At 38.6% G+C, this 21,642-nt stretch overlaps 2 protein-coding genes across 3 annotated transcripts; both read right to left on the minus strand.

Moving 5' to 3' along the window:
- Window positions 1-29: 29 nt before the first annotated feature.
- Window positions 30-5,715, minus strand: SNRPN (small nuclear ribonucleoprotein polypeptide N). Its single transcript, XM_036841839.1, has 7 exons — window positions 5,580-5,715; window positions 4,142-4,293; window positions 1,985-2,096; window positions 1,380-1,532; window positions 794-932; window positions 312-437; window positions 30-206 (listed from the first exon to the last, which is right to left on the minus strand). The coding sequence occupies exons 1-7, from the start codon at window positions 5,580-5,582 to the stop codon at window positions 169-171; spliced, it is 723 nt and encodes a 240-aa protein (XP_036697734.1). The 5' UTR covers window positions 5,583-5,715; the 3' UTR covers window positions 30-168.
- On the minus strand, window positions 5,585-19,413 carry SNURF (SNRPN upstream reading frame). 2 transcript variants are annotated; one of them, XM_036841842.1, is made up of 4 exons: window positions 19,287-19,413; window positions 14,567-14,662; window positions 11,264-11,395; window positions 5,585-5,725 (listed from the first exon to the last, which is right to left on the minus strand). In XM_036841842.1, exons 1-3 carry the CDS (start codon window positions 19,298-19,300, stop codon window positions 11,284-11,286), a joined length of 222 nt encoding a protein of 73 aa, XP_036697737.1. In that variant the 5' UTR covers window positions 19,301-19,413; the 3' UTR covers window positions 5,585-5,725; window positions 11,264-11,283. The 2 variants fall into 2 exon arrangements, with proteins under 2 accessions (XP_036697737.1, XP_036697735.1); XM_036841840.1 differs by lacking the exon at window positions 5,585-5,725 and having other exon boundaries at window positions 11,241-11,395.
- Window positions 19,414-21,642: the final 2,229 nt, after the last annotated feature.

Raw genomic sequence — 21,642 nt, forward strand, 5'->3', positions numbered from 1 at the left:
CAAAAATAAAAACAAAAGGCAAAAAAATGTACAACAGTACCTCACAGTTTAATTTATGCATTTATTAGCTAATATTAATGCAGCAGAGGAGACAAAAGCTCACAAACACTCCACACATTTCACAAGACACATTGCAGGAAAAAAAAGTGACTAAGGATCAATAGTATCCTAGGGTCTTGGTGGACGCATTCCTGGGGGAGGTGGACCTTGAAAAGAAAAAGCAAAATTCCATGAGATCATAAAAAAATAGAAAAACATGTAAATATTCAGGGGCCTGGATAGCACCACTGAGAATATGTATACCCACTCACCTCTTATTCCTGGTGGAGGGGGTCTCATTCCTGGAGGGGGCATGCCTATTGGTGTCCCTCGAGTAGGAGGAAGCCCAATTGGTGGGCCCATGGGTGGTCTCATACCAGGTGGAGGAGCCATAATTCCTAGAATGAAAAATGGCAGAAATAAAGGCCTCATAAATCAGCTAAGATGGGAGCATTAAACACAAGATAATATTTAAAGAAATAAGCCTGGTACTAAGTAGAATTGAACAATTTCTCCTTGACCACTGCCATGCTGGCCATCCCAACTCAAAAGAGTCCATAGCCTTTCATTAAAAATCAGTGTCCAAAAGTGGAAAACATATTACAAGTTCCTAGTTAGGTAGTTAGGCTGGGCCTTAATTCAGTATCTTAGAGTATTTTTCATCATTACTCCTCAAGATGATACAATTTTTTCACAGATCCACACCTATATCTAAGAATCAAATTGTTTTAGTTCTTGTCCATCAATTCCTTACCTGGAGGTGGGGTTGCTCGACCAACAGGTGTAGGTGCAGTCCCACGCCCTGGTGGATACTGAGTTGGGGCTCCAGCAATACTCGCAGTAGCAGCAACTGCAGCAGCTGCAACAGTGCCTCTTCCCTGTGGGGTCATTACCTGAGAAGGAATGGTTAGAAAGACAGTCAAGGTAAGGCACTTCCTTGCATCATTCAAATACAGAAAATAAGAGGTTGATCACAGACTATTAAACAAAAAATTAAGGCAATTCTGCACTTCTCCTGTTATTCTCATTTAAAAAAATCTTGGCACACTATCACATTCTCCTTTAAACTGAACATGCCCCCTTTTAACCTAATCAGCCCTTTTGCATTTTCTCAACTCCGGTTTATCCATCCATATTCCTCTTCACTCACCAACAGTGGTGAGTTACTATTATCATGGTGGCTTTAATCTACTGCCTTCCTAATGTGCATCTGTACCTCTCTTCCCTCTACAGCATACGCTGCTTACATAGTATAGCATGTACTTTCAGATTTTTCAATCTCCTCAGCCTCAGGTTCTAGGCACTTTCTCCCAATAATATAAAAACTAACGGTTCCTCACCTGTTGGGATGGCCCCCCAACCCCTCGGACAGGGCCTGCTAATCCAGCAGGAGCCTGGGGAATTGGAACACCAGCTGGAACACCTCTGCCGGCTGCCCTACCAACCCCAGGGCCTCCTGCAGCTCCAGCAAGTGGTACCCGAGCAATGCCAGTCTGAAACAAAAAAATTATAGCTTGAAATCAAATGACTTATGAAAGTTATCAATAATCTTATTCCTAAAAAACTACCCTTTTCCCACCATTTTCCCATTATCACCTATCTCATATTAGTTCTGTATTCAAAACAGCATCACAGGAGGCATCCTACAGATTAAATTGTACATTTGTCAAATTGTAAGCCCATATATTTTCACGACCCTACCAAGAGGAAATAAATCACCAACTCCTACCCGTATCTAGGTTGCAGCCAGCATGTAGACTAACCCATCAGAAAACCCTTAATCTCCCAGTATAGACAAGCAAGAACTTACATCAAGTGCCAGGCACGTTTTACTTGACAAAGGCACACTGTACTGTGCCTCTGCTGTACCCTGATTTAGCAAATATTTCAAATAATGTGATGTCCTTCCACATTAATGTTCTGTCCTGTCCTACATCTTCCTTACATCTTTGGGGGGTGGTCCCTCCACAGTCATGGAAACCAAGTTCTCCCCACGCAGCAACACCAGACCCAAAACCCGTTTTTCTTCACGCTCTGGCTGCTTAGCATTCTTTGGCCTGTAAATCAGAAGAAAATTTTAGTATGATAAGTTATGGATCACTCACTAACATTTTTATAGATAAGTATCAATGAAGACAATAATTGATGCCCAGATGCTCATGCTCAAACAGTTAATGAGATATGACAAACAAAACTAGACTCAACTGACATATAAGGGTGAATGGCTCTTTTCCTATCGTACTTCAATCTTCCAGAATGTTCCCTCAATGTTATACTACAGCAAAACTAATTTCTTCTTTGTGAAACACAGATGCAAATAACGTAGGATTTACTCTCATAACAACTTACATATATAACATACAGCAGTGTTAATCATATTCATCATATTGTACATTACATCCCTTGTACCTAATTATCTTAAAACTGGAAGTTTGTACCTTTTGACCACTTTCATCCAACTCACCCTCCCCCATCCCCTGCCTCTGGTAGCCACAAATCTGATCTCTTTTTCTATGAGTTTCTTTTTGAAGTATAAGCAACCTACAACACTATGTTAGTTTCTGATGCACAACACAGTAATTCAATATTTCTATACATTATAAAATGATCGCCACTGGCTAAGACTTTAAAGACAAGCAAAACTGAAACCTCGAGTTTTCATGTTAAGATGGGATTTAAATCATTTTTTAACTATATAAGTAAATACTGACGACAGACAACTGAAATAAGGGATGGGAACAGCAAGAGGCAATGACGGCGTACCGGAAAGTTTTTAATAACAGACACCTGTTTATTCCTGGACTTACCACATACAATATAACCATGGGAAATTTTTTTGAAAACTTTTTTCTAACCTCTGTGATTCTAATTTCTTCATCTGTCAGCAGCAAAAATCATACATGCATGAGGCTTATACTACATACTATAGGTAATGCATTATTTAGGTGAGATTACCCCTGTAACTTACTGAAGGGTGAAACAGAAATTAAGAATATACCTAAAGCATTCATCAAATGTCTTTAGTATTCATCAACATTTTAAGTATTTTTAAAAATTCTTTTCAGTAAAAAGGCAGATTATTTAAACAAAAAATTAACATTGAAGCATTCACCATCCTAGAATTTCTGAAATGATCCAACTTTGTATGCAGGAAGAAGACTAAGAATGAATAAAAAGGGAAGGACAGGAATATGTTACTAATTCTATTCAGATTTGAGAAGAACAGACTTATAGCAGGCAGGCAAAGGTCATCATCACCTTTCTCTTCATATCTGAAATCCCTAAATGAAGTGGTCAAATTAAATTTTTGGACAGTATATCGTTAACTGTGGAAATAGAAGAAATAAAGCTAATGGTCAAGGGTGATGCCTTGTAAATTCTGCCAAGAGCCTGAAACAAAGCCATCTTGAACGTCTGGAGATTACAAGCACTGACCCAAATACTCTGAATGAAAAGTCAACTGAATGGAAGTAGAATGTCCCTGGGATCTAGCAAGTGGCATGCTCTTATTGTTAAAGGAAGCCCCCCAATCACAGGTGCAAAGAGGGTGACCTCCTATGGTAAGGCACAAACACACAGAGGTTATTTCTGAAGAAACAGCATGGGCAAATCACAAAGATAAATAAGCAAGGGGGTTAGGGACTGAGACCAAATCAACACTCATCATGAGGATTCAGACAAAACAAGGGGCATGAAAACAGGCTGGCCGAACAATTGCTAGACACAGCCTGAATTATTCTATTCACATCTCAACTCCTCAACCATGAAGAGTAATTGTTATTCTTAAGGTTCCCTCAATCTGAAGGAATGTTGCAGATTAATGTTACCTATCATTTCTCAATTTTCTAAATAAATATAACTTGTTATTTTGATCATACCATACAGTCTTATTCCCAGTTTAGTTCATAATTGTATTTCCAAAATTAAAACAGTAGTGTGGATACAGCTGACTCTTAATACTGGGAGATTCATCCAATTCAGAGATGAGGCCAGGACATTAGACAAGAGACCAGTCCTGTCTTTTCCCTACCTCCTTCAGTTACCCTCACTACTGTTCTGCCTCTCCCTCAGTATCCCACTGCCCAAACCCAAGTGGCCTTACTTGATCTTCCTGAACTCATCACAATCACAGAGGATCAAGTTCATATGCTTGTCAAAGGCCTTAAAGGTGCCAATGAAGATCCGGCCATCTTGCAAGATACATCTCATCCTATAGTCAATGTGCTGCAGCATCTTGCTGCTCTTTCCCACAGTCTGGAAGGAGTAAGAGAAGAGTTAGTCATCAGCTTGTCTGCAGCTACTTTCTAACCCTTTCCTGTTCCTTCTCCACTCCTATACCAATCCAAACCTGGCTTCCTTAACAAAAATATCATGCCTCCATTTCTTTTCTCCATACCTTTAAGATACTAGACCAAATTTGGACCCAGGGCCATTTATACTCCCCTATGGAACCCTCTGCTTCTCAGAATCCCTCCCTATGCAGTTTTCCATTGCCCTAAATATATTGCCTCCCCAGTAAAGATTCCCAAACCCAGTTCTCCCTTTTAGTATTCCATCATTTTAATCCCTGTCCTTTCCCCAATTCTAATCCCAAGCCCCACCCTCCTACAGAATACTTTACCCTGTTGGCTATTTCTTTTCCTCTAGACACCTAGCCAAATGATGGGAAACTCCTATCTCCATCAAAAACTTTGCAACTCCCATCGACCCAATGCAAATACGATGTATCATTTCTCAGTTCCCTTTTAAAGGTCTCTGTCCTAGTTCCACCACACCCCACATCCCATATCATTCAGAACTCTGATCAATGTTCCTCAAACTCTTTTTCTTTCATTTTTGTCCCGCTAAGGCACCTTTTAAAAATATTTTCATCCTAATTGCCCACTCCAATGAAACTTGAATATGCAGAAATACTGTATCTATTTACATACTGTGGCCCTTTGGAAGACCACAAACCACTGTAAAATCTAACATTCTTCCCATTCCTCAAAAACTAATTTTCAGTCCCTTTGGATATCTTTCCAGTTAATATATGTTCTTGATTAGCTAAACTTAAACAGAAACACAAAATGGATTAGAATGCTCTATTTCTCTCTACAGACAGCCTTCCTTTGAACCAATCAAGCCTCAAAGCCCCAAACCCCTCCATTTTTCTTTCCCTGCTGATTCCGCCAAGGCCTTTCCCTTGGCTGTGGTTTCGCTGGACCCTCCATTTTTAAAGTAGTCTTTTTATCTATTGAAATCTGACCTCAGAGTCCCCCATCTGCAAGACGGTCCCTTACCACTGTAATTATGACCAAAAACTCTCTTCTGTATTTCCTCACAATGCAAAATGTCTCTTAAGATGTTTCCCAAACCATTATACCACTGTAACAGGACAACAGACATAGGTCTTCACCAGTTGTTATTCCATGAAATGATGCGTCATCTCTATAGATTAATTCCATATTAAGAACCCCCAAACACCCCACACTCTGGAAATCTATTATATTGGGCATTTACATTAGCTTCTCACCCCTCTGCCCTAATATACATCTTACCATGATTGCTGCTCCACCAAATCCAATGTCCACAGGGAAGTTTCAGGATCCTTAAGACCTAAGGGAAGGCTACAGATAAAGGTATGATGCAGGTTCTCCTACAAACAACGCAAGCTGGGGCGGAAGCTTCGAATAGTAGATGGAGCCTGCAGAGGAAAGCATGATCTAGCTGCACTTCAATCTACCATGTTTTAAAACAGGTAGACAATTTTGCATGAAAAGCACTATAAGAGACATTCAAAAATATCCCCTCATGCTCTCATACCCACCAAGTAAACACCAAATTTCACTATTCCATCACCTTAACTCCCACATTGTACACACCCAGAGTTAACAGGTGGTTAAATTTAATTTTACACAGAAATTCTTAAATGTTTCAAAAATAAGCTTCATTTTCCATTCCCAAAATGTATTATTTTCTCTTTCCATACTTATTTAAGGTAGTGTTTCATTCTCCGGTCACAAATTAACACCAAGTCATCTCAACTTCAACATTTTGGTATCCTTAAGTTTCTCCATCTGAGTTAGTCCTAACTTTTGCTCCTTGGCTGAACCACCTAAATGTTTTCTACCTCAGTGTTCCCTTTCCTTAAGCCAAAGTCCCTTCAAAATAAGCTAGGAAATCTCCCTTCACCAAGAACTTAATGTATTATCATATACCTGCTTAAGATGTCCTTTGTTAAAAGGGGACATACAACTACTAAATGCTTACACAGATATACGGTCAACTTTCTTAGTAATCAAAGAAATAAGCATTAGAACAATACTCTCATTTTCCCCCAATATACTTAAGAAAATGCTTTGAATAAGTATGAGAACCAAACCTAGCCAAAACTGGTAAAGGGTCTCAAACTAATCATACTCATTTAAAAGGAAACACACAAATTATGTTCCTTTTGAATGGGAATTTGGATTTATGCATAAAACTAACTCAGTATCATAAACAAAATCTGGTATAATTGTACTTTTAACAATGCAAACATTTCCAGTAAGATTGTTGTCTCCACTGTTTTTTCAATAGAGAAAATTTACAAACAGTAAACTGCTTAAGTACATTTAAAATCATCTATTTTAGGATGTGAAAATGAAATCATTTAAATAGTGGTTATGAACTATGGCAACATCAAAACAATAAGGTAAAAGAATGGTGAGGATACCATTATACATGTGGAACTATAACACTAGATTAGAAGAGATCATAATGATATAAAATAAATAATTCATTAAGGATGGTAAAATGCAGAGGGGATGTTTCCCTATAATTACCAAAATTTGATGGCAGTTCAATACATTTTTATGAGAACTTGGAGGGTATCAGGTTTTCTAATAAAATAAACTGATCATTACTCAGAATATCTTCCAAGCTTTTTTCTCCACATGCAAACTGCCATGCATCCTTTGTGCAGCTTTTCCTGAAAGTCAATCCTCCCCGCAATAAATGTAGTTTCTAATCCAAATTCACATGAGAAGTTTAAGGCCTATAATTCAGATGTTCTGAATTCTGATAGGATTCTCTATAAAGCAGACTATAAATTCAGGAATACTTGGTATATGTTTGAATCACTACCAATTTCCATTTTTATGATAGCATATCTAAGATTTAAGATCTTCATCAACCCATGGAGACAGGAAGTAAATTAAGTGGTTGTCTGAACTAGGGGTGGAAATGGGGAATGAATTAAATGGGCACGAGGGGATCTTACTTGGGTAATGGAAAATACTAAGAGTATGTGTTGCATTGACTGCAAAATTCCGTAAATTTACTAAAAAGCACTTGTTTGTAACTGGGTAAATTCTATGGTATAGGAACTATACACCAAGAAAGCTGTTTTTAAAAAGTAAACTGTCTGGACTTTCAAATAATGGTCAAAATCCATAGTAAGATTACTTTTTACACTGCCATTGGTGCCCTCAAAGAAAAAAAACACAGCTAAACGTTCAACAAGACACTACTACTGAAGCTCACTCCCTTACCAACAATGGAGACGTGCTACCGGACAATGAGCCACAAGACAGTGATTATTAGGGAAAAAAAGGATGTAGCTGGATGTAGCTTTTCAAAACTTCATTTAAAGGGAAGAAATGTAATCACAAAAAGGTTTCAGATGTAAAGATTAATATAATGGAAACCAGTATCAAATGTGCATTTAAGGTGGGAATTTGTAGTCACCTCTCCAGTAAAAGTTTAAAATTCAGAGACAGGGCTTTTACCTTCAAGTGCCAAACAGATTTTAGAGTTGAGATTTCCCAATCCAACCCGTTTCAAATGTTTTATCCCGCTTGGCCTTTCAGTGAACACATACCTCATCAGCCCTAGTTCATAGAGTTTAGCTATTAAGAGATCAACAAATGCAAACAAGATTTCCTGGTATAGTGGATCAGAACAAAAAAGGAAGGCCAGTCAGGCATGCGTCTGTCCATCTAACCTGTTTGAGGTTCCAAACCCCTCCCATACCCACTATCTTGTTACCCAGTTATCAAGTATAAAAATGCATCTGGTGATTTGAGTCATGGACTAAAGAACTGGAGACCTCAGAACTGGGGATGTAATATGTATAAAATAATTTGCATAATAGGAGATACACATTTCACTCAGAATAGGGGTTGACTGACTGGGGAGGTTAAGAAAGGCTTCCCTTAATGAAAGGGACTTGAAATTTAGGAACAATTATCTCTCGTCCCTGAATTTAGCAGACCATAATCATGAACTCTTGTAAGGGAAAGGAGATATATCACTTTGTAGAATGATTAAATGTATCTCCACAGTAAAGGAGAACAAAATGCTTTATGAGGAAGAAAACAAGAGCAGCAATATCACACTGCATTAAGGAATTAGCAGTTACAGTAAATCTCCTGATGAAAGTGCACATAAGCAAAAAAATGGCCCCGAGACCCTGACCAAAAACATCCTGGGATTCCTCAGAGGAGGAAGTTCTCAAACTTTTGAAACGTGTGGAGTTTGAAATGATTAAACTACATAAATATGTAAAGCTTCCTTAAATCAAAGGATATGATGGTCAGACTTGGCCAAGCAACATGTAAGAAATGAGAAGTCTCAGAATAATGGTAATGTATTAGTGTTCATTCTCCTGGTTAAATAACAGACCCTTCACAGAAAAAAAAATGCAAAAAGTCTAACATGAGAAAACACAAATAAGTGGAAACTATTAATCCACAAAGCAATGCCATTTAAACCAGAGGAAAACAATTTTTCCCTTTTTGAAACTATTTATCAAAGGGAAACAAAAGACAACAAAGGTAGTACTAAGAAATTATCACTCTAGCAAGTATTCTTGATGGCAATCAAGAATACTGCTTGAAAAAAAAAAAAAAAAAAAAGAATACTGCTTGAATACTGCTTATAATGCTGTTAGAAAGCAACATAACAAAACATTTAAGAATCATACTAGTATTTATACCCTAAGCCCAAAATTGGATCCTTACCCTAATAAATTAAAAATACCAAATATATCTTAAAAATATAGAACTAAAATTCATAACAGCATAGCAAACTAGGGGAAAAAAACACAAGTACAAAGGAAAAGTAAATCATGAATGGACCATCATTTATTCATTACAAATGATAATTGTGACTACTGTGTAATAAAATGAAGGAACATTAATGATATACATACATGTAAGTGGAATAGTTTAAAAGCATGATTACAATTAACTACATTTTCAAAAGAAAAGCAGAAGGGCAAAATGAAAGAAAATTCAACCTCATGCTGCTGCCATTGAAACATGGGTATTTAAAGTCTGTGGTTTACTTTCCCATTTTTCTTGGCTATCACTCACATGATTTAGATTTTTATAATGAAAAAGAAAACATATCAACTGTTAAAATGCCTTTACCCATTTACATGTATAGCAGACTTTAGCACTAGTCTCAGACCTGACCCTTATCCCAGAAATTCATCTGGTTCTCTACCCTGGAATATTTACTTCATATACTCTCCTTCTACAACCCCTTTCCCTCCACCACATTGTATATTATCACCACTCCCTTACTGGCTCCACCTTAGTGTTTTCATCTTTGAAAGTGGTTCTCTAAGAGAGTAAGAGAGAGATTAGCCAACTTTTTCTTTTAAAGGGAAAGATAATAAATATTGTAGGCTTTGCCTGCCATTCAGTCTGTCACAAATACTCCCATCTGCCACTGTACTGCCAATAACAGCCACAGGCCATACGTAAATAAATAGACATGGCTGTGTGCCAATAAATTTACAAAAACAGGCAATAAATGGGCCAGATACTGTACCAACTCCTGCTCTATAACAATCCTAGTACCTAGTACTGTTTAGATGAAACGAGCACTTCAAACTCAGAAAATTGGATGGCCCTACTTACAGATCATAATGTATAATTTAAATATTACTTTACTCAGGAACTTACAAGAGTATGTGAACTGCACTGAGGAGCCAAAAAATTCTTGGTTAAAAATAGTCAATTATGCACACTTACTCATTTAAAAATGCCCTTACTCTGGGGAACAGCTGAGGACAATGATCAGATTCTATCGCCTGAAATCAATTCCACTGTCTTGCAATCAAATCCAATCAATTACTGGAGAATGCTGGGTAAAGGATTCAGCTGGGGAGGGTTTTCCCTTTGCTTTAAAATTCGAAATGATGGCCATAAACAGGCCTAATTAATTTGAGTTGAGGGGTTATATTTCAAAATGGAAATAAAGAAAATCTAGAAGAAAACTCATCTATAAACCCCTTTCCTCTCATGGTTTCTAAAAAGTATATATTAAACCCTTTGGATTGAGATCTTAATTTTTAAAAAGTTGGAAAGGAAAAATAAAGTATTAAATCAAAATTAATAGCGTTTTCCTAAAAATCTAAGCAACCAACACAAGAAGACACATTGTAAATAAATCTACGTAACATTGAAAAATCATAGATTAATAGCTTTATTACATTGTCAGCTGATTCGAACACATTGGTAAAAAAAGGTAAGAAAAAGATAAAACAAAAAAATAATTAGTAAATAAGCATGGGAAATACTTAGCTTCTCATTTGCTAATGGATGTGATGTGTATTTATAATTCAATAGAAACAAATTATATATAATTAACATAAGCAATGAAGATGAAAGTGTAACTGACACTATATTTTTTCATGATAATAAAGACTAATAATTCATAATACAATTCAGAAAATGTACCTTAATTTCAAATTCCTTGCCTCAATTTATTTTTACATCTGCATATCCAAGGAAATGATCCTATCTAAAGTTTTATTCAAAGCAATTCACTGAAGTTTTATTTCAAACTACCAGCAGAAAAAATGAAGTCTCTCACAAAAAGAAATTATAAAACATATTAGCAGGATATTCAGCAGCTATTTATAATGAAATATTTTTCATATGTTAACTTGAAAATCAGTACAAGTTAAATATGAATAAAACTACCTAAAAAGCAAGGACTATACAATGTCTGGAAAGTAATACATGACAAGTGTTAGGGTAAAAGCATTAAGATCCTGCTTTTACTTTTTTAAACTTTCTGCTATGTGTTTATTTGTATGAAGCCTTTAAGAAAAAAAATTTCTTTGGACACATCCCAAATAATTAAATGACCTCCAAACACCCTACCCTTTAATTAGTTCTTTATTCTTGATCATGACTGCATCGACTCTAACCTGTTTTGTTTTGTTTTCTCTCTTGGAATCAGCTACCTGTGTGTTCCAATACTGCTTTAACCACCTCTTGGTGTCTCAGCTAAGAATGCCTGTCTCAGTTCCGCCTGGAAATCCACCACAGGTACTTGCTGCTGCTGCTGCTGAGATCGCCTTGGATACAGGTGACACCTATGACAAGAGCACAATACACATAAATGAAAAGACATTTTCCTATATAGATAACAATGTGAAAGAAAACACAGAGACCCTTACATTTAAGGAGATCCTCATTTAGGGTCAGAGCATGCCATTACCTTATGAAGAAAGTATAAAACAGGAGACTTCACACAGAGTTACTGGGACTGAGGGATACTTACCCTCTTTGGGGATACTAGCAAGGAACTTAAAAAAAAAAAAAAAAAAAAAAAAAAAGCTCTTTTTGTTTAAAATGCCCTGTGAAAGTACCGTCAGTATAATATCCACTACTTACTTTCCAATCTGGAAACAATTCTTTAACCCCCAAGGAGGGAGGTGGGCATTTGTTAAGGCATTTCCAGTGAGACATTAAGGCTGTCATTCATGCTGACAAGAAGTCACAACCTAAAACAAAGAACTTCCAGGGCCCAGGCTATTTAAGCTCTTAAACTATGTAAACAACCATCTATTAGTCATCAGGGAATTCTGGAAAAAAATGCTCAACATATTCCTACCTATCAGTCATCTGGCTGTGAATCTGATCCTGAGGATAAGAGATGCAGGAGGTTACATAGTTGCTGGCTAATAATACAAGCACGAAAAAAAAAAAAAAATCACCAGCCAATTCTGCCCTTGCTGATAAGTATATATATATGAAAATATTCAACAGCAGCTGGATTTGAAAATGGGACTGTGATAAAAGGTTTTCCGCTATTTTCTGTAGTTTTTAAATAACATTTTTAACATTCTGTTATATAATAAAGAATTAGGCTGGACTTTGTCCATGGTTCCTAGGAGGTAACCTCTAATCGTCTGAGTTTTAACAAGTGATAGCAGTATCTTTGTTATTCATGGTGGGCCTCTGGGATCACACCAAAGTTAATGTTAACTAGATGACTCAGGATTAAAGCTGGGCTTAGAGAATATCAATACTGCTTACCTGTTCCTATAATCCACTCACAAACTGGATAAAGGTGGCTGGGGAAATTACACTATTTTCCTAACTCAAAACTCCCCTCAGATTCTTCCCCTAGTGCAGCATCCTCTAGTATTTTTACATAATACACATAACAGACATCAGGAAAATGAAGTTATTTCTTCTTCAAAAGCAACAAAATATTTCCATAGATATTGACAAACTAATGACACCTAAAGCAGTCTTTTACAAGATTAGGACATGATAATCTGTTATACTGGTCCACATTGATGCTGCACTGGATAAAGGCTCTAATAAAATATAACAAATATGATAGAACCTTCACCCACTAACAAAGATCCTCCCCCAAGAAATCCCCTCCACCCATACCTCCACCAATCTCTAAACTACATCAAGATATTTCTAGAGAGTCTGGGGAGGAAAAAATGGCACTTTTAAAAACTCTGAAGTTACAAGAGACTGAAGGGGAAAAATGACATTACCATATAAAAGAAAATAAGCAAATGCCTATTATAAAGGACAAACTATATAAAATATTCATTCTTAAATATTCCTTTTCAAAGTAATTTCCAAAACGAAAATGTAACAAAGAATAATGAACTATGAAGAATAAGTAAAATAAACATGGGAAAATGGAGAAATCTTTCGCCTCACCAATAATTTTAAATGTGCAAATATACTGAAATTTTTCCACATATAAAATGAACAAGTAACAAAAATAAGACACAAAATGTTACCCACTTTTTACAACAATTTCTGTAAAAAGCTTTATATTTGAAGTGAAATAAAATACAAATAAATATTAATAACTACAGCTGACCCTTGAACATGGGTTTGAATTGCGTGGGTCTACTTATATGTTGAGATTTTTTCCAATAAATATATTGGAAAAGTTTCTGGAGATTTGTGACAATTTGAAAAAACTTGCAGACAAACCACAGAGGATAGAAATATCAAAAAAAGAAAAAGGTATGTCATGAATGCATAAAATATATGTAGATATACATTTAACATAAAAATATGTGTTAATCAACTGTTTATGTTATCAGTAAGGCTTCTGGTCAACAGCAGGCTATTAGCAGTTAAATTTGGGGGGACTCAAAAGATATATGGGGATTTTTGCCTATGTGGGGGGTTGCACCCCAACTCCCTTGTTATTCAAGGGACAACTGTAATATTAATTTTCAGATTGACTGCTCTTACCTTCATTGTAATAACTAAGAAAAGCAAACAACCTAAATATCCATCAGTAAGCTAATGATAAATGTAACTATGTTATTACAGCACCCATACTCTGCAATTTGTAAAATAAGGTAGATTTATATGCACTGACATGGAAAGATCCCCAAGGCACATTGTTACAGAATAAATCTCATGTATGTAAACAAATCACAAAGATGCCTCCCCTCACCCCATGTGTGTACGCATGAATGCATAGGAAAAGGTTTGAAACAATAGAGATCAAAGTACCTGAGGATTATATCTGGAGAGAGAAGGGGAATGGACTAGTGGTATACTGAAGTAGGCACTCACTTTTTATCTCAAAATTATGTGTTAAGAAGAGATTATATTCATATATTACTAATACTTATAATTTTGAAAAATAACAGCTTCAGGAAAGAAAAATGATGTTACCCACAGATACTGTCAAGATTTGTGGTAATGACAAAATGCACATAACTGTAGACTCAATATATACCATGTCATTAGAAATGTTAATATATTTTTAATTGAAATGTCCCTTCTAGAAACACATATGCATATCCTAAATAAATGAAGGGAAAAAATGTATACAAGTTTTTAACTGGATAAATGTACTAACTAAAAATAAAATTCTGAATATTGCAAAGCAAGCATGAATACATAAATTAACATCTCTTCAAAGCACAGAACATTTTGCAAGCACAGAAAAAGTGACTTAGTAACAATATAAATACAGCAGAAATAATTTTAATATAAATATGTTGAAGGATGTAGAATTTTATGAAGATACCACTCACCCACACATATATGGAAAAAAGGGAAATACGTATTACTAAAATTTTAACAAAAGTTGAGTTAAGTTAGGATGGCACGGTTAAGGATGATTTAACTGCTTTTTTGCTATATCGATATAACATGCACAAGCTTCTTTCATTAATTAAATTCATTTCAAGCCCCTGATCACAGGATACTTTGTTCCAATTTGAAAATGCCCTAAATTGGTTCTCAACGCTGACTGTACTCACTCCTGGTTGCTCAGTGAGGCTGTTCTTCTCCTTTTGACTTGGACTTCTACCTCTGGTACGTGCTGTTCTGTGGTCCGTCTCAGGTGTAAACGGTCCCTGAAGCAGAAAGAGGATTTGTTTTATACACTTCATCAATTTTTGAAATAACCATTTCTTTAAAGATTATAGGGACTTCCCTGGTGGTCCAGTGGTTAAGAATTTGCCTTCCAATGCAGGGGACGCAGGTTCAATCCCTGGTCGGGGAACTAAGATCCCATGTGCTGCAACTAAGACCCGACGCAGCCAAATAAATAAATAAAGATTATATTCAGAACTGTATTTAGTATGATGGGAGTTTTTAAACTCCATCTAATTAACCTAATTAAATCTAATTAAAACACGGTAGAGTGATGTATGTCAATTATATCTCAATAAAACTGAAAAGAAAAAAAAGTAAAATTGAAATCTTAGAATATCTTTATCCACCAATAGTCAAAAATCTATCCTAAAACCACTTTCTCCCTTTAGCATCCCTTTGACCTCAGAAAACTTGGAAGAAAAACTATCAAAAAATTAAGCAAAATTGTGTATTCCTACATATATTCACACATACAGATATAAAACTATACACTTACAGAGATACATTTATATACAGGCATACTACCCATACCTACATATCCCTGAAAAAATAACAACGTTGATTCTAAAAATGGTTTGAAAAATAGTTTACTATGATAGATCATTTCGTATAGTGGAATAAAGAATAAAATTTAAATTTCAAAATGTCTAAGCAACCTCTTGTGCAAATGCTTCTTAGGATTTGCAAAACAAGAAATTTTAAAACTGTTTAAAAAAAAGAAACATAGCCACTGACATTATAATCTGCAGAACAGCGCACAAAATGTCTGCTCAAGGGATCTGAACATGAAATCTACTTGGGTCATCCAGATTAGAAACTACAGGAACCACTCATGAAATTGAAATTTTAAAATGTCAAATCAGAAAGGAGAGAAAGGCATTTTACACAAGTCATGCAATGTAATTTTTCAAAGGCAGAATTCAAAGGACACATCCCAAAAGATAATTCCCTGAACCTGTGCTTTTAGAATTCATGTTTAGATTATGCAAAGTAACCAAAATAGCCTACCAATGACCCCAAATTGTTTTCTTGCTTCAAAAACTTCAATGTTCTAATCAAGCAGTAGAAAAGACCATTTTTAAAAAAATCACATATCAGATTTTTAAATGGTAAAAGTACTGTAAATACTTTGCTAATTTCCTTGACCTTTGATTAGACAATGTGACAACACCTAAAGTACCTAATGAGAAAGAAATCCATAAATAGGATTTCATCAAAAGTGAACATTTCAGAAAATTAGCATTTAAGTAAATAAAATGTTGTTATATGTACATAATGTTAATTTTTTGCTCCAAAATCACTTTCATTAAAAAAATACTAATCTGGAAATGCACTGAAAAGAAAATGTGATGAGATCACACAATATTTTTCCTAACAGCCTAATATTCTATCAAATATTTAGGATGCCTTACACCTCTCCCCCCAAAAAAACCTCAATTATAAACGGCCTAATATTCTATCAAATATTTAGGATGCCTTACACCTCTCCCCCCAAAAAAACCTCAATTATAAACTCAATGACTAGGACCTCAAGAATGAGAAATAAAAATAAAAAACACAAATATAATGTGAGGTAATCCCAGTCTGTGATCTTCCAACAAATATAAGACGATCAGTGTCTCCAAAAAAACCCTATAGAATCATCAAAAAGAATTCTGAGCCACCCAGCATTCAGGAATCAGAAAATAAACTTCTCTGCCAAACCTTTATTAGTGAAGGATGCGGCCTTAACCGTCAACAACTCTTGCTCAACGTACCTTGCTTTAGAAAGCAACACACAGTCCTTCGACTAAGTGTCCTTGCTCTAAACTTCAGAAAGCATTCACACTCCCTCCCCATCCTCAAAAAGCCGTGGTACTATGCCAAGTATTCACAAGGCAGGAGAGAGACCTTCAAACTTCAGCTCTTTCCACAGGGGCCGCCATATTGAGGTCCTGAGCCCGAGGGCAAGACTACAAAATGGCGGACCAGGAATGATGCACACTCAGCTTGCAAAGGGCCAAATGATCAGAAGTTCATATTTGAAGCACTATCTTCCTACAAGCAGAAAAAAATAGGTGCAAATCATAAGTATCGCAAAATACCAGACTCCTGCTATTTTTCAAACTACTCGAAAATAATTCCAGAACAAAGCTTCCCAGGCTTCTGAATTTATATTTTCCTTAATTACATTCTAACTCAGCACACAAACAGGCGTACTGTTTATGATGCACGAGAAAAAAAAGAAAAAAAGGCAAGCCCATCAAAATCCTGCAAAGAAAGTCCTTAAAAATATCCCCCCAAAAGTCAAAGTAGTGGAATACATAATACGGGAATAGTTACTTTGTTAATTATCCTTTCTCAGCAAATATTCACAGCAGCTCCAACTTCAAAAATGATGGAACGAAACCATTAATTTAAAAATCCGATTAAGGGCAAGAATTCACTAATCCCACATACACCCACATTCTACTTTTCTCTCTCCAGTCCTCCTTGAGCAAGCACAACTCAGCCCTCAGTTCCTAGGAGCCCTGGAGGAGCTGCGACCCCCTGATTTAAGGAAAGTTATCTATAAAGATGACATCACCAATGGAATATCCAGCGATTAAGAAATACGACAGACACTTAAAAGAGATGCAGTTGTGGAATTATATAACCTGGAAAGTTGAAATCAGAGGTTATAGGAACGGGAGTTGTCTAAAGGGATACTGAAGCCACCTGAATGTGGCGAACAGTTAAGATTGTTCACAATAAAACCTACGGAGAATCTACAAAAATGGAAAAGCACCTGCACCGGTGATGGAGGCTGTCTTAAGTAGCACAGTAAAATCCCGGAATGCCCTCACCTCTCTTGGCCTCCAGGCCCCCGCCTCTCCCTTAAGCGTGACAGAAAACCAGGGGCACAGTGCGGCTGCCCTGCCATTCCAGGCAGGCACAGAATGTACAAATTGCCCCCTGTATAAATCTCTGGTCTCCCCACCTTCCCCACGCCACTGCGGCACTGCAGGGAAACGGTGGAATGCCAGGCAGAGGCTGAGCAAACCTGTCTCCTTCCTCCCCTCCCCCTACCCCCACTGCAGCACAGTAGGGAAGAAAACAGGGATTGGGCACACAGGCGAAGGAGGTGGCTGGCCGCCCCACACAGCAAAGGCTGCGCAAACCCCGTCCCCCGCAGCATGCCCCACTGCAGGGGGGAGGTGGTGTCGTCGCTGCTGCGCCTGCGCACCCTGAACCCACACCTTCCCTACTGCGGCATTAGGACGCGGCAGCCGCCCACCCAGGCCCACCTCCTCTACCTAGCGCGTCGCTTTGCAGAGGGTGCGGCTGACACCCCTGCCAGGCAGAAGTGGCACAGCTGCCCCTCCCACACTGCGGCACTGGGGGGGAGGGGCAGCACCCCCCCCCCCTCGCGCCTGCGCAGACCCGTACAGCTGCGGCAGCAGCCATCTTCGCGGAGCTGCACAATGGCAGTGACGTGACACCGACCCCCGCGCACTCCCGGGCTGGCCTTCGAAATTTTCATTCCAAACGCAGGGAAAACCTATGCGAACGACAGACACCCCTACGTGTCACATCCCAGAACGTGGCAGGTCCCCCGCAAGATGCACTAAACAGGCTGTGGACATCACATCCCTCATCTTACACCAAACCCACAAATGGGAGAAATATAAAGGAGTTAAGTATATAAGGACCGGACATTTCTGCAGCCACCCCTTCAGTTGAGGCGCAGGGTAGGAGTTTCGCAACAGTATTCAAATTCTAAGAGCACCACCAGTCACACAAAATTGAACGTTCTCTCTTTTCTTCAAACGAATGGCCTCCTCCAACTGCCCGCCCCCGCCCCTGCCCCTGCCCCTCCCCCCCCTCTACCACTGCCCAGAGGGCCACTCTGCGAGACCCGCAGCCCTGTCACGGCCCCACCGCCACCCTGCGGCCCCCGTCATCGCTGTCACCCCGCCATCCCCACACACCGTGGCAACACAGGCCACCCCACCACACTCCCGCCACCCCCTCCAATCACCCCCGCCACAGCCACCGCGGTCACCCTGCCGCCTCCTCCAATCACCCCCGCCACAGCCACCGCGGTCACCCGCCGCCTCCTCCAATCACCCCCGCCACAGCCATCGCGGTCACCCCGCCGCCCCCTTCATATCAGTGCCATAGGAGGCACCCCAACCATCCCCTCCCACTACTGCCACACACCAGTGCCTCCGCGGACACAGCACCTGCTGCCCCTTGGCCAGTACTGCGGCCCCACTGACCCCACCCCGTGTACCCTCCCCCACCTCACACACCGCGGTGGCCACCGCGATGTACCCTCGCCACCCGCAGTCACGGCCTTGGACCTCAAGGACAAAGGGCCACCCTAGAGAGGGTCTGAGGGGACGCGACAGGATGGTGCAGACACACCAAGACCTGACAAGACGCGGACAGAATACCCCCGAGGAGGGTCAGCCCAGCCCCAAGCCTCCAGAAGGTGTCCTATCCGGCCTCCGGACAAAGAACTTGAGGGCCCAGATCCCCAGTAAATACTGAAATACTTCTAGTTCTGGAAGCCTGGGATATCATGCAAACAAAAATGTTTCCCATGCTGCCTCTGAGGGAAGACACCACACAGCTGACCTGGCCCGCTCCATCGCGCCGCTGGCCGCTCCTCAGAACACACCGTTAGGCATCTCCGGCAGCAGCTCCACTCTACGCGGCCTTTGCCGGGGCGGCACCAAGAAATACGCCGGCTCTGCCTGCGCGTGCGCGGCAACCCCCTCACCACCGGGCCTTGGGCACGCATGCGCGTCTGTTTGCCGCAGTAGCGAGGTGCCGCAGCCCTGCAGGTGCCCCGGCGCCCTACCTGACAGGAAAAACTGGGGGATGGTATCTTCCAGACCCCAGGTGATCAAAGCACGGGGGCCTTAGGGGTGAGGGGACTCCAGGAGCCACCACCAGCCTGCAGTTAATGGCTCTTAGAGTCGCACTAAATGTTACAGTGGTACTTCCACCCAGGGGAGTGGGAATTATTTATTTTTTGGGAACTTTATAAAGTCCGTACCTTTTTCAGATTTCCTTAGGTTTTTCCCCAGTGTCCTTTTCCTGTTGAAAGGTAACACAAATATTATGTTCAGTAGTCATGTTTCTTTAAACTCCTCTTGGCTGTGACAGTTTAGCTTTTTTTGGTTCTGTTTTTTAACTTTTACCATGTTTATATTTTTACAGTGATCATTAATTACTTTAAGAATTAAAAAAAAGTATTAAGATAAAACAAAATTAAACTTCACTCTAAGCTCTAATGTACTTGACTGTCAGTTTCCTGACTCATCTTCACCCTTTTCTAACCTGCTCTTTCTGACGAGTCTGACTACTCTCCTAATTTCTTGGCTGCTCTATAGTATTAAGAAGCTGCCTTTGGATGCCGGGGAAGGCATGATAGGATCCCTGACCTTACAGACGATCTAGAGACAGCAGCCATTTTGGCTCACTCATTTATTGAAAGCGAATATTTTAAATCAGTTTATAGACCTGGTGAGCATATCCTGCAATTTGGTAGTGAATATACAGAAAAGGAGACTTCCCAGCAAACTATGATATAAGGACTGTGCAGCTAGAACCTGATGTCTCCCAACCATTCCTTTTTGTAAAAAAAAAAAAAAAAAAAGAAGTCGAGACATCCCAATTCAAACACTCAAAGATATGAGGTTAAAGAACATAAAATCTGGACTAAAACTATTCTGTATACAACTGAAGCTGGAGTCTGCAAAAACCAATCTGATCTACATTACACCGTATATAAAAATTAACTCAAAATGGATCAAAGACTTAAATGTAAGAGTAAAATGTAAATCTCTTGGAGGAAACAAATGTAAATTTGTGTGACCTCGACTTAAGCAATGCTTTCTTAGATATGACATCAAATGCACAAGCAACCACAAAAAAAAAAAAAGATAAATTGGACTTCATCCCAAGTACATTAAAGTTTTTGCTTCAAAGGTCACTATTAAGAAAATGAAAAGACAACCAGCATAATAGTAAAAAAAAATTTGCAAATCATATACTAGCTGATAAAGGAAGACTTACAATTCAACACTAAAAAGACAAAAAAAAAATTTTAATGGACAAAGGATTTGAATTAGATAATTCACCAAAAACTGGCAAACAAATGGCCAATCAGCACATGAAAAGATGCTCAGCATCATCAGTCTTTAGGGAAATGCAAATGAATAGCTCGTTGAGATGCCACTTCACACTCACTAGGAGGGCTATAATCAAAAAGACAATAACACATGTTAAGGAGGATGTGGAGAAATTGGAACCTTCTAACACTGCTCATAGGAATGTAAAGTAGTGTAGTCATACAGGAAAAGAGTTTGGGAGTACCTAAAAATTTAACCATAAAGTTACCCTATGACCCCCCACAGTTCTACTCCTAAGTATATAACCCAAAATAAATGAAAACATACATCTGTGCAAAAACTTGTACATGAATTTTCATAGCAACCCTGCTATAACAGTCAAAAGTGGAAACAACCGAAATGTCTATCAACTGATGAATGGATAAACAAAATATGTGGTATGGCATAACTGTACAATGGAATAGCGTTTGTCCATTAAAAGGAATGAAGTATTATTCACGCTACAAAATGGATGAACCCTGAATATGCTAAGTGAAAGGCCATATTTTTTATGAGCCCATTAAATGAATTGTTCAAAATAGGCAAATCCATAGAGTCAGAAAGCTGATTAGCGATTGTCAGGAAATGGGAGAAGGGCAAATGGAGATTGACTGCTAGTGGTTACAGTGTTTCCTTACAGAATGATGAAATGTTCTGGAATTAGATAGTAGGGATGGTTGTAAAACATTGGGAATATATTAAAAAGCACTGAATTGTGCAATTTTTAAGAAGTAGGTTTTCTGGTATGTGCATTATAAATCAATTTTTTTTTTTAATCCCAATTGAGGGACATTCTACAAAATACCTGACTAGTA

Source organism: Balaenoptera musculus, chromosome 2, assembly GCF_009873245.2.
Source record: "Balaenoptera musculus isolate JJ_BM4_2016_0621 chromosome 2, mBalMus1.pri.v3, whole genome shotgun sequence".
In the NCBI taxonomy this organism is placed as follows: Eukaryota; Metazoa; Chordata; class Mammalia; order Artiodactyla; family Balaenopteridae; genus Balaenoptera; species Balaenoptera musculus.

Bases quoted from the DNA above. Each gene is read 5' to 3' on its own strand.
- SNRPN (XM_036841839.1), bottom strand. The intron at 1,533-1,984 runs GTAAGGAAGATG...TTTTTGTTTCAG, and splicing joins AGGGACCACCCCCCAAAGAT to ACTGGCATTGCTCGGGTACC. The intron at 933-1,379 runs GTGAGGAACCGT...ATTCCTTCTCAG, and splicing joins TTGGGGGGCCATCCCAACAG to GTAATGACCCCACAGGGAAG.
- SNURF (XM_036841842.1), bottom strand. The intron at 11,396-14,566 runs GTGAGTACAGTC...CTCTTGTCATAG, and splicing joins GCCTCACTGAGCAACCAGGA to GTGTCACCTGTATCCAAGGC.